The sequence below is a fragment of the Camellia sinensis genome, chromosome 9 (genome assembly GCF_055761805.1).
Source record: "Camellia sinensis isolate YWXY chromosome 9, ASM5576180v1, whole genome shotgun sequence".
NCBI lineage: Eukaryota > Viridiplantae > Streptophyta > Magnoliopsida > Ericales > Theaceae > Camellia > Camellia sinensis.
This window is the reverse complement of record NC_138969.1, coordinates 34,435,423-34,451,533: the sequence shown is the minus strand read 5'-3', so window position 1 is coordinate 34,451,533 and position 16,111 is coordinate 34,435,423. Positions and strand designations below refer to the sequence as shown.

The window sequence follows — 16,111 nt, the reverse complement described above, 5'->3', positions numbered from 1 at the left end:
TATTGAAAGATGAAATAATAAAATTATAACTATGAACGACAAAAATAATGCAAACTGCATACTTTAAAAATGTTATGTGTATTTTATTACTACCATTTTGTTAATCATATAAACCACTCAATTAAAATTAAATCAATTTGTCTCCAATTAGAAACTTAGCATATAAATTCGCAAAATTAAAACTTGCAATACTAAAGCAACACAGAACGCAAACTTTAAGCACAATGTTTGTAATTGTATCATTTTTTAATTAAACATCTTAATTATTCATGCAGCATATGAATCATGGCATTAGAAGGGCAAAATAGGGCTTTCACAAGGAAGGACACCCCATTAGCCATGAATTGCCAAAATCATTTAGATTAGACAAATCAAAATCAACATAAGGGTCGGTTTCACATTGAAATATAATAATCGAAAGGTGATTTGGATTATTTTCACATTTTGCTTGCACGTCCTTTATAAACTATGCCACTTGCCCATCTGTCATCATTAGGTCCCATTTTTGAAAAAACAAAACCCATCCCAACCAATCTTTCTCCACCTTCCCCCATTTCTTCTTCCTTCCTCTCTCTCTCTCTCTCTCTCTCTCTCTGTGCAACTTTTAAAATCGCCATCATCAGTATATCATCAGGCCTAAAAACATCTCAAGCTTTAGTGGGTGCCACTCCAAAACCCTAGCTATGGAAGGAAGATTTAGCAACCACCCATTTATAAATGAGCAAGAAGACATCGAAAACTCACCAGAAAACAGCGAAGATACGCTTCGTTCCGGCATGCTCAACGACACCAAGACCACTTCTACCTCCTCCCCTAAAAGAAGGTTGGTATTACCCATAAATATTCATATTTATGTAAATCTACGTACAATTCTACTATAAACACATAAATGAAACGAAGGTAAAATTTTACAAAATTTCTTAGTAAGACTCGTTTTTTAAAAAAATTATCTATTTAGATATATTATTTGTTCGATTCTGTAACTGATTTATATGCTTAAGTTTATGAAATTATTCATCTAGAAATGGATTAGATACTTTTAGGGTTTCATTTTCCTGATTCATGTGCATGAGTGTACTAACTACGTCGTGGGGTTTGATTCAGTAGGCGCGCTGCACAGAAAAGAGTGGTCTCCATCCCGATCGGAGACATCGAAGGGTCGAGGCTGAAGGGGGAGAGTGCTCCACCGTCTGATTCATGGGCTTGGAGGAAGTACGGTCAGAAACCCATCAAAGGCTCACCTTACCCCAGGTAATCCAATTCCCCAATTTCACTTCGTTGTAACACAGCGTATGATCTAATTGTAGGACTAAGTGCAATCAAACCGTTCGATTTTGATCAAACGGTGTGATTTTGGCAGAGGGTACTACCGGTGCAGTAGCTCCAAAGGATGTCCGGCCAGAAAACAAGTAGAGAGAAGCCACGTCGACCCCACCATGGTAGTGGTGACGTACTCCTGCGAGCACAACCACGCTTTGCCGGCGTCCAAAAACAATCACCACCAAAACCACCAACAACCCACCATCATCTCCGCCACTACCCCCGCCGCGGCCGAGGCAGCTACACCGGTCTCGCCGCCTCTACTTTTCGACAATTTGGGAGAAGAAGAGTCTCAGATCAACGCTTACCAATTCGAGTGGTTTTCACATTTGGAATCGGTATCATCAACCGTGCTCGAAAGCCCGATGTTGGATAGCGGTGGTGGCGGCAGCGGCGGTGATGGGGCGTTGATTTTTACGATAAGGGAGGAGGATGAGTCGTTGTTCGGTGACTTAGGGGAGCTGCCGGAGTGCGCGGTGGTGTTCCGGCGAGGGGTGAGGGAGAGGGAGGAGGAGGAGAGGCGGCGGTGTAATTTGGCACCGTGGTGTGGGACCACAGGGTGAGATCTTATGACACGTGTTGGTTTTGGATTTGTCTTTTGTTCATTTGCTGAGCTGGATATACAATGATTTCAACGATGGAGTGCGTATCGTGCGCCTTAAGATACCCAATTTTTATTTCTTTTTTAATTTGATCATTTTATTTCATATTTATTTTATTTTATATTGTCCAGATTTCAGTGTCGTAAATAACGAAATAAAAATGTCCGATTCTGGTTTTTGTCTTCATCTTGCTGTATTTACAATCATGACCGTCGGTTGCCAACGGCTACATCATAATCAAAGCCCTCTTAACTTTGAGAAATTATTGAGTGTAGTTGTTATGAGATTGAAATTAATTATAATTAGACACAACTTTCTCACCCTTTATGTTCATCTCACCTTGTATGTCTCGTGTGAAAGGATTGTGAAGTCCATCTCATATAAGAGGGTTATTTAGTCTGTTTATATGTTCTTAAACTTTTTAATTATGAATACTCTTGAAAGACAAAGTACTAAGGTATAAAGAAATGGTTTTAACATGGCTAAGAAAAATGATGAGCTTTTTAGCATTTTAATTTTTTACTCTCGTCACATTATGCTTTCTAAGAAGAAACTCTGCTCTATATGGGGAGAAGATGGTGCTTCTAGTCATTCTCTCTTCTTAGTTTCTTCTCCTGTGCTTTTCTTTTTCTTTTTTTATTTATCACCATGTTAGCCACTATCGCTTCTCTCGTCTGCATATAATTCTTGACCGAGATCTAACGCTGCTAAATACGTTATTATATGTTAGGTGACCATCTTATATCCAAATTTTGTAATGTAGATGTGGGAATTCAGGTACCACAACTATCGGTTGCATCGATAGAGGAATCATGAAGGTGATTGATAATGTTTGTTTGGTAGTGATTGTGTTGTTTCTATTTATTTATTGGTTGCAATAATGCCTCTATGTAGAGACTTTCTCCTCCTCGTATGGAATTTTATTTTTTCTCCTTATGTGGAGCCTCATCCTCCCTACAAGAAGGTTCTCTATATCTCTAGTGGGATCTATATTGTACTCCGATGTAGTTTGGCCTCGTTTGGCAATATTCAATTTTAATCAAAAAGTCAAAGTCACTATAAGTTATCACATCATTTTTTCTATTTTTTTGCACATCTTTTTGTAAAAAGTCAAAAAATTACTAAAATAACATGTCGACGACTTATTGTTGAATATGCAATAAATTAAAACTTGTGCTTTTTCATCCAAATTAAAATATATAAAATAATAATAATAATAATAATAATAAAGAAGTTACTCTTGAAGGAAATTTAAGTAGTGTTTTAAATAAGTAAGAGTTGAGCTTCACTTATTTAAATTTTACATAGTTTGAAGGGCTTGTAGGTTTACTATTGATCTCGATGATCTGAATAGTTTATTTGTCAGTGTCTTTTGTGTATATCATTTATGAAAACAACTAGGTCAATTTAATGATCATGACCTTCTTCTTCTTTTTTATCTATAACAAAATAACTAGTCTAATTTTAAATACATATTTATCGGCTTATTTTTTGAAAATATAATAATAATCTTGCTTTTCTCTTAAAGTTCTATATTTTCTCATATTGGCCCTTTAATTGTTTACTTTTCGCAATTAGTCCAAGAAATAGATGGTAAGATTTGAGATTTTCATTTCAAATGCCATTATTTTTTAATAAAATGTGATTGATTTTGTCGGAAAATGGTAGTTGCGGTTTTTTTTTTTTTATGTAGTTTGTGAAAATATTCAAAACAAAATTACCCTAGATCTTCATGGGACTACTTGGTATTTTGCTTCTTTCTGATTTTCATATTGTTGGTTAGCTTTCGGATTATGAATCTAGTTCAAATGATGAAATGTTGCAACTAAATTATAATTAAAATTGTCTATGTAAAGTTGTATGCCACCATTCTACTGCAGACAATTTCATCAGTTATTCCCTCTTCGAAGGATGACAAATTTCACAAGATGTAAAAGAATGCAGCTTATTAGAACATTTTTATTATGAGAATTAGTATTTTTTTCTAATGATAACAATCGATATATAAAATAAATTTTTTTAAAAAAAGGCAAATTACTTACATATTACCTCTTCCAAATGCTGTTGCAAGCAAAACCTTGTGCAAAGGATATGATTTTTTTTTTTTTCCTCCTCTTATTTCATCTATCATATATAGAAAATATAATTTTAAATTGTGTTTCGATATTAAATTTGTAAAATAACTTAGAGAGAGGGAAGATTAATATGAAGAAAAAAAATTAGTTTATATTTCAATTTTTTTTTCCTCCAGAAATCTTTCTCTAAATTTTAAATTCAAACAAAACCTTAACATGATGTTAATTGTAAAATTTTATTGTTGCAATTGCTAATTTAGGACTTCGGATTAGAGTTTAGGGTATGAGATAATTCATTCCCCATCATCTGCCACAAATTACATGTAAGACTTGCTTTGCATTTATTCAAGGGTTTATTGGTGATAAGTTTATTTCTATAGAGGGATATAACATTAAGACTTCGTTTGGCATGCGAGTGTTTTAATCTAAAAATCAAAAAGTTATTAAAAAAATTAAAAAGCCTATAACATATACCAAAAAATTAAAGATTTTCTTTTCTTTCTAATTTTTTCACATCTCTTCGTAAAAAACTAAAAAGTCATTCCAAACATACTAATTTTTTTTACCTCATATTTTAGCCAATAAGCCAAAAAATTACTAAAATAGTATGTTCCCAAACAAGGCCTAAGTCTAAAAATTAATCTTTTTTGATAATACGGATATGATTAATGAAATTGTTTGATGAAAAGAACAAACTATTATTTTGAAAATATATATATATATATATATATGTATAACACGAGAGGTAAAGACATATCTAATCTTATGGGCAAAAAGACTCGGTAATCCATTGATAAATTTATCTTTCCAAAATGAATTAGTGCAATCCTCTCTAAGCATGACACGAGAGGTAAAAATATTTTTATACCAACAAAAATCACTTAAAGTAGGGCAAGTGAGATTACTAAGTTGATCATGGATGCAAGAATGGATATAAGTAGGTGTTCCAATAAAATGTTTGACTATAGTAAATATTAAAATAGATAGAATATTTTAAATAAGAACAGATAAGCAGAAATAAAATAAACTTACAATTGTTTAAATTAACTTACAGTCGTTTACTGGAAGTAATCAAAAAATACAGAACGGTTTACTGGAAGTAACTGGAAAATACAACTTTTATTTGCATCCTTAAAAACTGAATTTTAAAACAAACTAGAAATTTTACAGAAACTGAGAGAAACTGTGAAAGAAAATTGTGAAAAAAAAAAAAAAAGTTATCGGTTATAAAAAGATACTCTCAGCACCCATGTGCCTCTGATTTTCAAGCTTTTCAAGTCATAAGTTTCACAGTATTATCCAACTTTTAAAGTCACAAGCCTTACAGTTTCAGTCATGGGCCTCACAGTTCCCAGTTCACAAGCTCAACAGTTATCCACTTTGCCTATAAAAGAAGCTCCTCAGTCAAGGCCAATCCAGAGTTGGAAAGAGTTCATAATTTTCTTTCACAGTCTCTCTCAGTTTCGGTAAAATTTCTAATTTATTTTAAAATTCAGTTTTTAAGAATGCAAATAGAAGCTGTATTTTTCGGTTACTCCCAATAAACCATTCTGTATTTTCCGATTACTTCCAGTAAACGATTGTAAGTTAATTTAAACGATTGTAATTGTTTATTTTATTTTTGCTTATTTGTTCTTATTTAAAATATTCTATCTATTTTATTTTAATTCATTTACTTTAGTTTATTTAACTTTTATTTATGTGCTGCTTCTGCCTCTCAGAGCCAAGCTTGTTGATGATATTAGCTTATTGTTTCGTTATTTCTGCTTAATTTCTTCTCATTTCCATCTTTATTTATTAATTCCAGTCTTCTTATTTCCTACTAACTTATGTTTGTCTTCCACTCTGCCAATTGTCACTCACCTTTCGTCCTACATCTAGTGTAAGTCCTTAAGATAGGCAGGTGATAGATATCAGGGTTTCCGGAAAGAGTATGTACGAACACATAGTATGTTATATAAGAATTTAAGAAAGTAGAATTAATTTACAGAATAAAAATGAGTCGATTATTCAGAAGTAACTCTTTAGTAAGCTCTAGATCTACTACAACTTTAGCTCCTATACCTGATACATATTTAGTCATAAACGAAGAAGAGCATGAATTTCATGATATTAAACTTAATTTAAGTTGGAATATCCCAAAAGTACCAGTTAAAGAATCTATAGAATAAGTTTTTTAGAGTCAACTTTTAATGTTAATTTACATGTTAGAACTATTGAACAAGTTTATACTTTAACTAAAATTAGAGAAACCTACCGTTATTATCTAAAGAGTCAATTCGCCAACATCTAAAAAATGGTCATAATTTTATTCATCTAGGATTAATTCAAGTTGGAATCAAACCATTAACCATGCAAGGACGCAATACTTCCGTCCTCTTATGTTTACGAGATGCTCGATTTATTAATTATCATGATAGTCTAATGGGTATGATAGAATCAGGCCTCCATAAAGGACCTGTCCACTTTAATTTTTTTCTAGATTTTATTTTAAGTCTTAGAGATCCTCATATATTAAAAGCCTTAACATTAAACATTCGACTATCTGGTGCATTTACTAATATGCTAGATAATGTCCATAACATTGCTTTAGTTTACAGAATTTACTACAAATGCATTAAAACAAATCTGAATGTTCAAGCTTTAACCAAAAGTCCAAAAGTTAAAACATTACTCATTCAAGGTAGTACTACTGAAACCAATATTTTAGTTCCAAAAATGATTTGTTGGAAATATATCGCCCTTCCTGATGATTGAGTTACAGTTAATGAAAATTATTCTTAAAATCAACAATCTTCTACTAGCTAAAATATTCAAGATATTCAACAATATAATGATGGTTCTATTCATATAAGGCTTAATCAACCCCATAGTCAATCTTCTCGCCATAGTACTTTTAGTACCTCTACTGATACTGAAGATGATGAAATTTTCACTGTACCTTTATTTACTAAACAAGATAGGAAAATTCATATTTGCCAAACTTCTAACACCACCAATAGTAAATTAAAATGAATCGATAATTCTTCGACTTTTCAAATTAGTAAACTAGTCTATTTCACCCACACACATCTTTCTGAAGAAGATACTATCTTACGGGATTCACCTACTCAAACTGATTTTGAAGTTGTTCCTTCTATTAATCCACAATTATTAACCCTTAGTACACCTTTTATTCCAGATCTTAATAAATTTCATGTTGAATTCAAATCTAAAGCAAATAAGTTAAAACGGCAAACTTATAGAACCAACTATGATGAACACCAACAATCAAAAATTACTAAGAAATGGTATAAATTTATGAACGAAATCAACACCGAAATCTACTTCTTTGATTATTTAGAAAATTATTATCAAAAAGTCAATACTATTACTAAAACTAAATGTAAAACTTCCCCTAATACTTTTGTTTCTTCCAGTCACCTTCCTTTAGAAACAATCATCATTGAACATAAGGGTACTGTAGTATATGGTTCTCCCTTTAAGCTTCCTGGTGATGAATCTGATATCAAAAAAGTAATTGAACAAAATAATTGTACTAATCAATATTTAAAAACTATTGGTAAACAATTGGACAAAATTGAAGCTACTTTTGATGATTACTCAACTAGTCATATTTTGTAATAACCCTCACCACTATTTACTGATAAGCCATTGATTACTATTAAACTGAGGCTAAATATGTTAATTGACTGACTAACTGAAAACTGAAGCCGAATTGATTGAGCATATTAGTTAAATTGCAACTCTATCTGTTTGACTGTTTAATTATCTGTTCATGTTTTATGCTTTAAACTGCAAATTGAAGGCCTTATCGGCGGCCGAATCCGAAATTGATTGATGATTTATGATCATTAGAATTTATATGATTTTATGGCATATTTATTTGAAATGTGATTGGGTATGATGTAAGTTACATGAATTGGACTTATTTACATTGGTGCCACTTAGTGGCCCACTACATTGAACATATTGAGCTTTGCCTTCATCTTACCTTGTACATTTTATCAGCCATTTTGAGTGTTAGCTGACTAGAGAGAGAGTGAGTGAGAGAATTGAGTTCAATTGCGAGTTTGGCTTGAAATCTTGAGGAATTGTAGAGTAATTGCAAAAATTGAACTCCCTTATCTTGCATTGGAGACTTAAGGTAGAACATCCACCTTCTTGAACTTGTTTTTGAATTGATTCATGCATGGTTCTTGTGTCCTTAGTGATCTAAGCCTAAATTGAGCCTTATAATGTTGAATTGAAGCTCATTCCATGCATGCATGCCTATATTGATGAGTTTGAAGTTGTTTTCATGGAAGATTGTTACTTGCATGTTCAATTGAAATCATGTTCTTGAAAATTGGTTTGAATTGGGTTTAATTTCCTCACCTTTGGGCCTTGATTTTACAAATTGAGCTTTGAATCATGTCATACTATGTATTTACAAGTGTTTTCCAGGAAATGGGCCCAAAGGAATCGAATTTGATACATTTGAAGTTGAATTTGAGCTTGAGGTTCAAATCCGGAAATTCTAGATTTTGAACTCACGCTCGAGCGGGGTGACTGGCGCTTGAGCATGGAAATCGTACTCCCAGCATTTTGTTCTGTTTTTAAGTCAGCTCGAGCGGGGTAATTTACGCTCAAGCAGGACCTTGTGTCTTACGCTCGAGCGGGTGTCGAGCGCCCAATCGAGCGTGAATTTCACCTATATGGCACTTTTGACTGTTTTGCAGTAAGCGGATAAGTCTACGAGCAGAAACTGTTAACTGCATGTCCGCTCGAGCGGAGTAACCTACGCTCGAGCGGGAACCCTGTTTTCTGAAAATTCTGAAAAATATTTTAAAGTGCATCTTTGCATCCTCATTTCATCCTAGGCATTCTTAAGCCTAGTTTAAGGAATCTTAATGAGGATATATATATAGAACACACCGAGGCAAATTAGGAATTAAGTTATTATCTTTCCCAACTGTGTAGCTTAGTGTGTGTTCGTCCTGTAAACTGTGCAGGGTTGGCGACTGGAGACGCGCTCTAGCTTAACTATAGCCCAGAACTCTGTGAGTAACAACTATGTAAAGATATGTTCAAATATGATTATCTTCTGAACAATTGAACTGTACTGTTTTCTGAAATGATACTGTTACTGAATGAATGATGTCCTAATTGTGAACTGTATTGTGGCATCCTTAGCAACTACTGTTACTGTTACTGTTACTACTACTATTACAGAGATCTCTGTCGGTTTCCATGTTGGAACCACTACTGTTTACTAATATGATGGCCATCAACTGACTGTTCGGTCTGATAAGACCTACTATACTATTTTGTTACTGGATATACTACATATGACTGTAATAACTGAATAACTGACATGCTGCTGATTGAAATAATTGTTTTCAATACTGTAAGGACATTCATTCATAACCTCTTTACGCATTATATTATTCACTGGGCTTTAGCTCACTGCTTATATATATATGTAGGTGTACAGGCACCAGACCGGAGCTAGGAGCGTGGGCTAGACTCTCTTTTTTGTCATGCCAACCACTGTGCCTCACTGCGAGGTTCCGAGCCTGCCAAGCTATGGCTTAGGGGGATTTTAATTTCCCCCGTCTGTCTCTGTATCTGTTTTGTAATGTTGTATAGACTGATAGCACTGTACTGTACTGTTTAACAGGGATTAGGTCTCTATTCTGATCGACTGTAAATGTTGTACATACTGTTCTGTACTGTTCATGGATATACGTATGAAAAATCTTTTTGCATACAGACTCACAGCTCATTGGACATTGTTTATTTACTGTTTTAGCTTCCGTCATGCCCCTGTACTCTGTTTTACTGTCTTACTGTTAAGCAGGCCTTCAGTAATCTCGAATTACTGGCCGGTTATGGTGCTAAACCCATAGGAGCGGGTTTGGGTCGTGACATATTTCCACTAATAAACCCTTAAACAAACCACTTATTAATCTTCCTAGCAATTGGAAACAGTTAAACCTAGTTATCCATGATACTACTATTGTTGAAGGCATTAAACAATTATTTATTAAAATATCCACTACTTCTAACGAAAAAGGCCTTACGGTCTTAACACAACAACCACTTGTTCAATTCAATAGTGACTCCGACACATCCAACAATGAAATCAATCAAATAGCCCAACAATTCCAAGACAATAATCTTAACCGAATCACACATCCTAAAGTTAATCCTACTACTCTCACCAAAAATTGGTATACTAAACCTACACCCCCTCCAAATCTTCAATTTGAAGAAACTAATATTAGCAATCAATTTTGTAGTTTCTGCTAAAAAATTATATGAATGGAATATTAGTGGTCTTAGTAAAAATCAAATTCTATAAAAATTAAAACTACTAAAAACAGGACTTTTTGCGACGGTCTCAAACGTCGCAAAAGGTCCATATATCGTCACAAAAGACTTTTTGCGACGGAGTAGTGACAGGAAATGGGGAGTGGCGGAAGGAGGCGTGACAAAAAATATTTGCGACGGTTACAAACCGTCTCTTTCTTGTAGCGACAGCTAATCAATGATTTTTGCGACAGTTTAACCTAACACAAAAAAAAGAAAAAAAAAATTCACTTTTAGTGACGATATTGGTTGTCGTTGCTAAAACTTTTTTTAGCGACGGTATTTGACGTCGCGAAAAGTATTATTAGCAACGGTCTAAAACGTCGCAAAAAAAAGGTAAAATTAAATTAATATTGTATTTGCGACAGTTTAAACCGTCGCAAAAAGTATTATTAGCAACGGTCTAAAACGTCGCAAAAAAAAAGTAAAATTAAATTAATACCATATTTGTGACAGTTGAAACCATCGCCAAAGATTTAAACTAATATGTATATGCTACAGGCTAACCCGTCACTAATAAAATGTAAGGAAATGATAATTACATTAGCGACGGTTATTATTGTCGCAATAAAATTATTTTATTTTATTAATTCATTCCTTATACAAATTATTAATATTTTTTAAAATAAATATATCCACATCCACATCTACATCCACATCCACATCCACATCCACATTTACAAAATCATACACACACACACACACACACATATATATATATATATGTACCCTGTAACAATTGTCAACCAAATATTCTTTTCAAAAATATATAAAACATCCTCCAACAATACTAATAATTTTTTATATTCAAGAACTTAAATTTTTGTATCTACAGCAAAACAAAAGTATCAACAATACAAATAAAAAAACATATATATTATAGTTTGTTTTAATATCAAAAGTAAGTTTCAATATCAATATGCGAAAATATCATCACGTATTGGGTTGCATCTGCAAAAAGAAACACATAAAAAACATCATTTACAATATAATTAATTTCAAGCTTACAAAACTCTACTGCTACTAAATGGCGCAATGTAAATCTATTGGTTATCAAATTACCATAATATGATGTTAAATTCCTAAGGATTAAAAATAAAAAGGATTCCCAAAAATGAAATCAATTCAAATTACTCTAGGTTCTAAATGTCAACAAAATCCATATCAAATACAATAGAATGGCATGTTCCTATTTTCACTTACAAGATGGACAAGAGCACTACAAAGTTCAGATGATGAACATGTGACTATACCTTCAGTTCAGCAAGGAATTCCTTTGAAGCTTGCATATCCATATTCTTGATTGCAGCTTTTTGCACCCAAGTGAGCAATTAGGAAAGATAATAAAGATACTTAGCATCAGAAACCAACACAACACTCTTAAAGAGCAATAACTTATGCTTGCCAATCTATGTGAAAATAATATTCACCAAAACTACTTGCATTACATAATCTAGGTGCATGATGCATATGTAAAAGTGAAGAGATATTACAATAGGCAATCATGAGATTCATAACTTTTGATCATAAGAGATTGTGGGGAAGGTGGTTTGGAAATACTCTTTGGATCTCGGGAGACGCTCGCGATCTTCTGCTATTAACCTGAAAGACACTCACGACCTTCTCCAGCCTCTTTTTGATGTCGTCTAAAATGGTTTTATTGGAGGCTTCAGCTTGGCCATTACTCTGTGGATAAGCCGGGGTGGAGAAGTAGGGCCGAATACCATACTTGCTGCAAAGTTCCCGGTAGACTCCGCAATCAAACTGGGAGCCGTTGTCTGATATAAGTGCTCTGGGAATGCCGAACCGCGTTATGATATTTCTCCATACAAAACTCTTTACGTCGATATCTCGGATGTGCGCTAGTGCCTCCGCTTCTACCCATTTCGTGAAATAATCAATCGTGACGATCAAAAATCGCTTGTTACCCAGAGCACAAGGCAACGATCCAACGATGTCAAGTCCCCATTGAGCGAACGACCATAGGCTGGTTATGGAGCTTAACTCTTCAGCAGTCAGGTGAATCAGAGGAGAGAACTTCTGGCACTGTTCGCACTTTTTCACGTAACACTTGGCATCGGCTTTCATTGTCGGTCAGTAATACCCTCGATGAGCCATAGAGCGCCCGCCAGAATGTGCACCACAACTGCCTTCATGTATTTCAGTTAGAAGCTCTTCGACTTTGTCCGGATGCACGCATTCCAGAAATGGACTTTTTATAAATCTTTCCTTGGAGATCCAAGTAGTATCGCAGAGCTTTGTTTCGTAACTTGTGCACTTCTTTCTTGTCCCCTGGGAGTTGTTCGGAAGACAGGAATGCAGCAATGGGGTCCATCCAACTCGGTCCTGACTCTATGACATTGACCTAGACTTCCTCCGAAGGGACAATGCTCGGCTCCGGGATGAAACCTGCTTTGATGGTCCGTTTGATCTCTGAGTTAATGGCAGAACCTAGGCAAGTCAGGGCATCTGCATGTGTGTTCTGATCACGTGTTATTTGATTCAATTCATGATGGTCAAATTTTGCTAGCAAGGAGTTAGCCGTTTTCATGTAAACCGTCATACGGTCATTTTTGGTTGCGTACTCCCCCTTTAGTTGATTGATCACTAGTTTTGAATCGCAAAATACAAGCAAACACCGAGCACCCAGAAGATGTGCATTCTGCAAACCGGTTAGAAGGACTTCGTATTCGGCCTTGTTATTTGATGCGTCGAAGCTGAGTTTGACGACCTGCTCAATTATTGCGCCGTCGGAAGCCATGATTACTACTTCGACTCCACTGCCCCATTGATTGGATGACCCATCACAATACAGTTGCCAAATGTCCCCCACATAAATTCTTCAATTCGGCTTGGGTTGAGTTTGGTCGGTCTTGAAGTCGGCAACACCCCCCGTGAATTCAGCTATAAAATCAGCAAGCACTTGCCCCTTGATTGAGGCTCTAGGCAGAAATTGAATATCGTACTGGCCGAGTTCGAGGGCCTATTTCGAAACGCGCCCTGATGCTTATGCACTACGTAGTACTGATCGGGGGGTAATCTGTTAGTACCCCGATGCTATGCCTCTAAAAGTAATGCATCAGTTTTCTTGTTGCCATGACTAGGGCTAGGATGAGTTTTTCCAGTAGACAGTAGCGGGTTTTGACGTCAACCATTGCCTTGCTCACATAATACACTGGTCGCTGCTCTCTAAGCTCTTCCTTCAGCAATACGGCGCTGACAGCCCGATCGGAGACGGCCAGATATAAAATGAGCGGGTCGCCTGCCGATGGTGTCGTCAAAAGTGGAACAGATCAGAGATAAGCCTGCAGACCGTTAAAAGAGGCTTCACACTCGAAGGTCCATTCAAAAGCTTTACCCTGCCGTAGTGTCTGAAAGAATTGTCGACAGCGGTTCGTGGAACGACTGATAAACCTGTTGAGTGCGGCGGCCATTCCATCAACTTCTAAACCTCCTTGACCAATCTAGGGGAGCCGAGTTCCAGGATTGCGGTGATTTGCCTCGGATTGGCTTCAATTCCTCGATGGTTGACAATGTAACCCAAGAATTTGCCAGAGCCGATCCCAAAGGCACATTTGAAAGCATTCAGCTTCATTCTGTATTTGCGTAGAATGCCGAATGTCTCTTCCAAATCGGCTAGATGAGTTTGCTCTTCTTTGGATTTGACCACCATATCGTCAATGTAAACTTCCATAGTGTGGCCGAGTTGTTGCTTGAACATGGTGATGACTAGCCTTTGGTAAGTTGCCCCTGCATTCTTCAGCCCAAAAAGCATAACCTTATAGCAATAGGTTCCTCTTGAGGTGTGGAATGCAGTTTTGTCTTGGTCCTTCAGATGCATGGCAATTTGATAGTAGCCTTTGTAGGCATCAAGGAAGCTCATATGCTGGTGACGTGCCGTAGCATCTACAAGTTGGTCAATTCTGGGTAGGGAAAAATAATCCTTGGGGCAAGCTTTGTTTAGGTCGGTGAAATCAACACAGACACGCCAAGTCCCATTTTTTTTCTTCACAACCACAGTATTCGAGCGCCATGTGGGGTAGGTCACCTCCCTGATAGCTCCAACGTCAAGCAACCAGTCAACCTCTTCAACAACAGCAGCAGTGTGCTCTACAGCTGACCACCGGCTTTTCTGAATAATCGTCTTGCATTTAGGGTCAACATTTAAACGATGCTGCGAAACAGATGAATCTACACCCGGCATCTCATATGGAGTCCACGCAAATACATCAAGGTTACTGAGCAGGAAGGAAATTAGTTGCTGCCTGTCTGCTTGATTTAGGGATGCGCCAACCATGAAGAACCTGTCTAGGTTTCCGTCAATCTCAACTCGATCTAGGGCTTCCATGGCCTTTTCACTTGGGAGCTGCCCAACATCGTTGAGGCTCTCTCGATCCGACACCTCAATAGAATTCACTTACAACTCTTTTGGCATCTTTCTAGCAAGGAGATAACATACTTATGCCGATTTCTGGAAGCCACAGATTTGCTCAATGTCGCGTTCTGTCGGGAAGCGTAGCAGCTGATGATAGGTGCTTGGCACGGCCTGCATAGTATGCAACTAAGTTCGCCCCATGATGAGATTATACGGCGATGGCATCTTGACGACCAAGAATTCCACATCCATTGTTCGGGAGCCCGCTCGAACGGGTAGTGTGATCTTCCCTAGCGGGTATTTTGGATTCGCGTTGAAGCCGAATAATGGATAAGGAGCTGGAGAAAGATCCGATTCGGAGAAGCCGAGTTTGGTTAATGTCTTGTTATACATAACTTCCAATGTGATCCCCGGATCAATGAGTACGCGCTTAACGGTGAATCGATTTACGCGTAACTCAATTACCAAGGGATCGATGTGGGGAAGTGTCACTCCGGCCAAATCTAAATCATCAAAAGCAATGCTCGCAGCTTCATGGGACCGTTTAGCTGGAGTGAGTTGATTTTGAGGATCGGGATTTGACTGAATCGTATGCACCGCAGATGACATTGGCAAGCTGTAAATCATGTGGATCACGCCAAATGGAGGTAGGCTATTGCTTTGGTTGAGTTGCCTTTTCGGACGTACTGTTGTAGCCGACCATCTTGTACCAATTCCTCCAGGTGATCCTTCAATGCATAGCAACTCTCAATATCATGGTTGTGATCCTTGTGATACTCACACCGCATATCCCATCTTCTCGTTTCGGGAGGTCTCACCATTTTGGGCGGCCATTTGAAGAACGAAAGGTGTTGGACTTTGGACATAATCGCGTTGATCGGATCTGACAACTCCGTGTATTTCTTGTCTGCGCGCCTTGTGCGCCTGCCATCGACTTGCAGTTGTTCATTTGCTCGGTGGGGGCATTGGTCGCTTGATCGGCGAGAATCCCGTCTCTTGTCTCGTTTAGCCCGATGCCATGGTTTAAGGCTCTGAGGTGGTACAGAATTTAACGGCTAAACAGTTTCAGAAGGGGTCGTCTTGTTGGCCACGTTTCCGGCTTTAACCCGTAAGGCGTTATTTTCCACTTTGCAGTATTCCTTAACTTTCTTCATCAACGCCCAGACTTTTTTGGGGGGTCTTCTAGTCAAGGAGCTGCGGAAAGCACTGTCAGGATGCAAACCCATTTTAAAGGCGGTGATAGCCATGGAGTCGTTGCAAGCATCATCAATAAGATTAAAGCACTCCCAATAGCGCGCCGAATACGCTCTTAGTGTTTCTCCTGGCTGGATCTGCATTGTCCAGAGAGAGTCGGCTTGTTTCGGCTGGACCTCGTTGGTGATGAA

General features: G+C 36.9%; 2 protein-coding genes across 3 annotated transcripts; one reads left to right on the top strand and one right to left on the bottom strand.

The window, feature by feature from the left end:
- Positions 1–361: 361 nt before the first annotated feature.
- LOC114275007 (putative WRKY transcription factor 65) lies at positions 362–2,108 on the top strand. 2 transcript variants are annotated; one of them, XM_028216977.2, is made up of 3 exons: positions 362–823; positions 1,108–1,251; positions 1,361–2,108. In XM_028216977.2, exons 1-3 carry the CDS (start codon positions 684–686, stop codon positions 1,881–1,883), a joined length of 807 nt encoding a protein of 268 aa, XP_028072778.1. In that variant the 5' UTR covers positions 362–683; the 3' UTR covers positions 1,884–2,108. The 2 variants fall into 2 exon arrangements, with proteins under 2 accessions (XP_028072778.1, XP_028072777.1); XM_028216976.2 differs by having other exon boundaries at positions 1,105–1,251.
- A 9,176-nt stretch (positions 2,109–11,284) lies between these two features.
- LOC145799342 (uncharacterized) lies at positions 11,285–12,439 on the bottom strand. Its single transcript, XM_082888901.1, has 3 exons — positions 12,076–12,439; positions 11,605–11,660; positions 11,285–11,302 (listed from the first exon to the last, which is right to left on the bottom strand). The coding sequence occupies exons 1-3, from the start codon at positions 12,437–12,439 to the stop codon at positions 11,285–11,287; spliced, it is 438 nt and encodes a 145-aa protein (XP_082745027.1).
- Between the last annotated feature and the right edge of the window lie 3,672 nt (positions 12,440–16,111).

What these genes read in the sequence shown, in the direction of transcription:
- LOC145799342 (XM_082888901.1), bottom strand. Translation starts at nt 12,439, where the DNA reads ATGAAAGCCGATGCCAAGTGTTACGTGAAAAAGTGCGAACAGTGCCAG. An exon ending in GGAACTTTGCAGCAAGTATG is followed by an intron (nt 11,661 to 12,075) that starts GTATTCGGCCCT and finishes GGGTGCAAAAAG; the next exon opens with CTGCAATCAAGAATATGGAT.
- LOC114275007 (XM_028216976.2), top strand. Translation starts at nt 684, where the DNA reads ATGGAAGGAAGATTTAGCAACCACCCATTTATAAATGAGCAAGAAGAC. An exon ending in ACCTCCTCCCCTAAAAGAAG is followed by an intron (nt 824 to 1,104) that starts GTTGGTATTACC and finishes GGTTTGATTCAG; the next exon opens with TAGGCGCGCTGCACAGAAAA. An exon ending in AAAGGCTCACCTTACCCCAG is followed by an intron (nt 1,252 to 1,360) that starts GTAATCCAATTC and finishes TGATTTTGGCAG; the next exon opens with AGGGTACTACCGGTGCAGTA.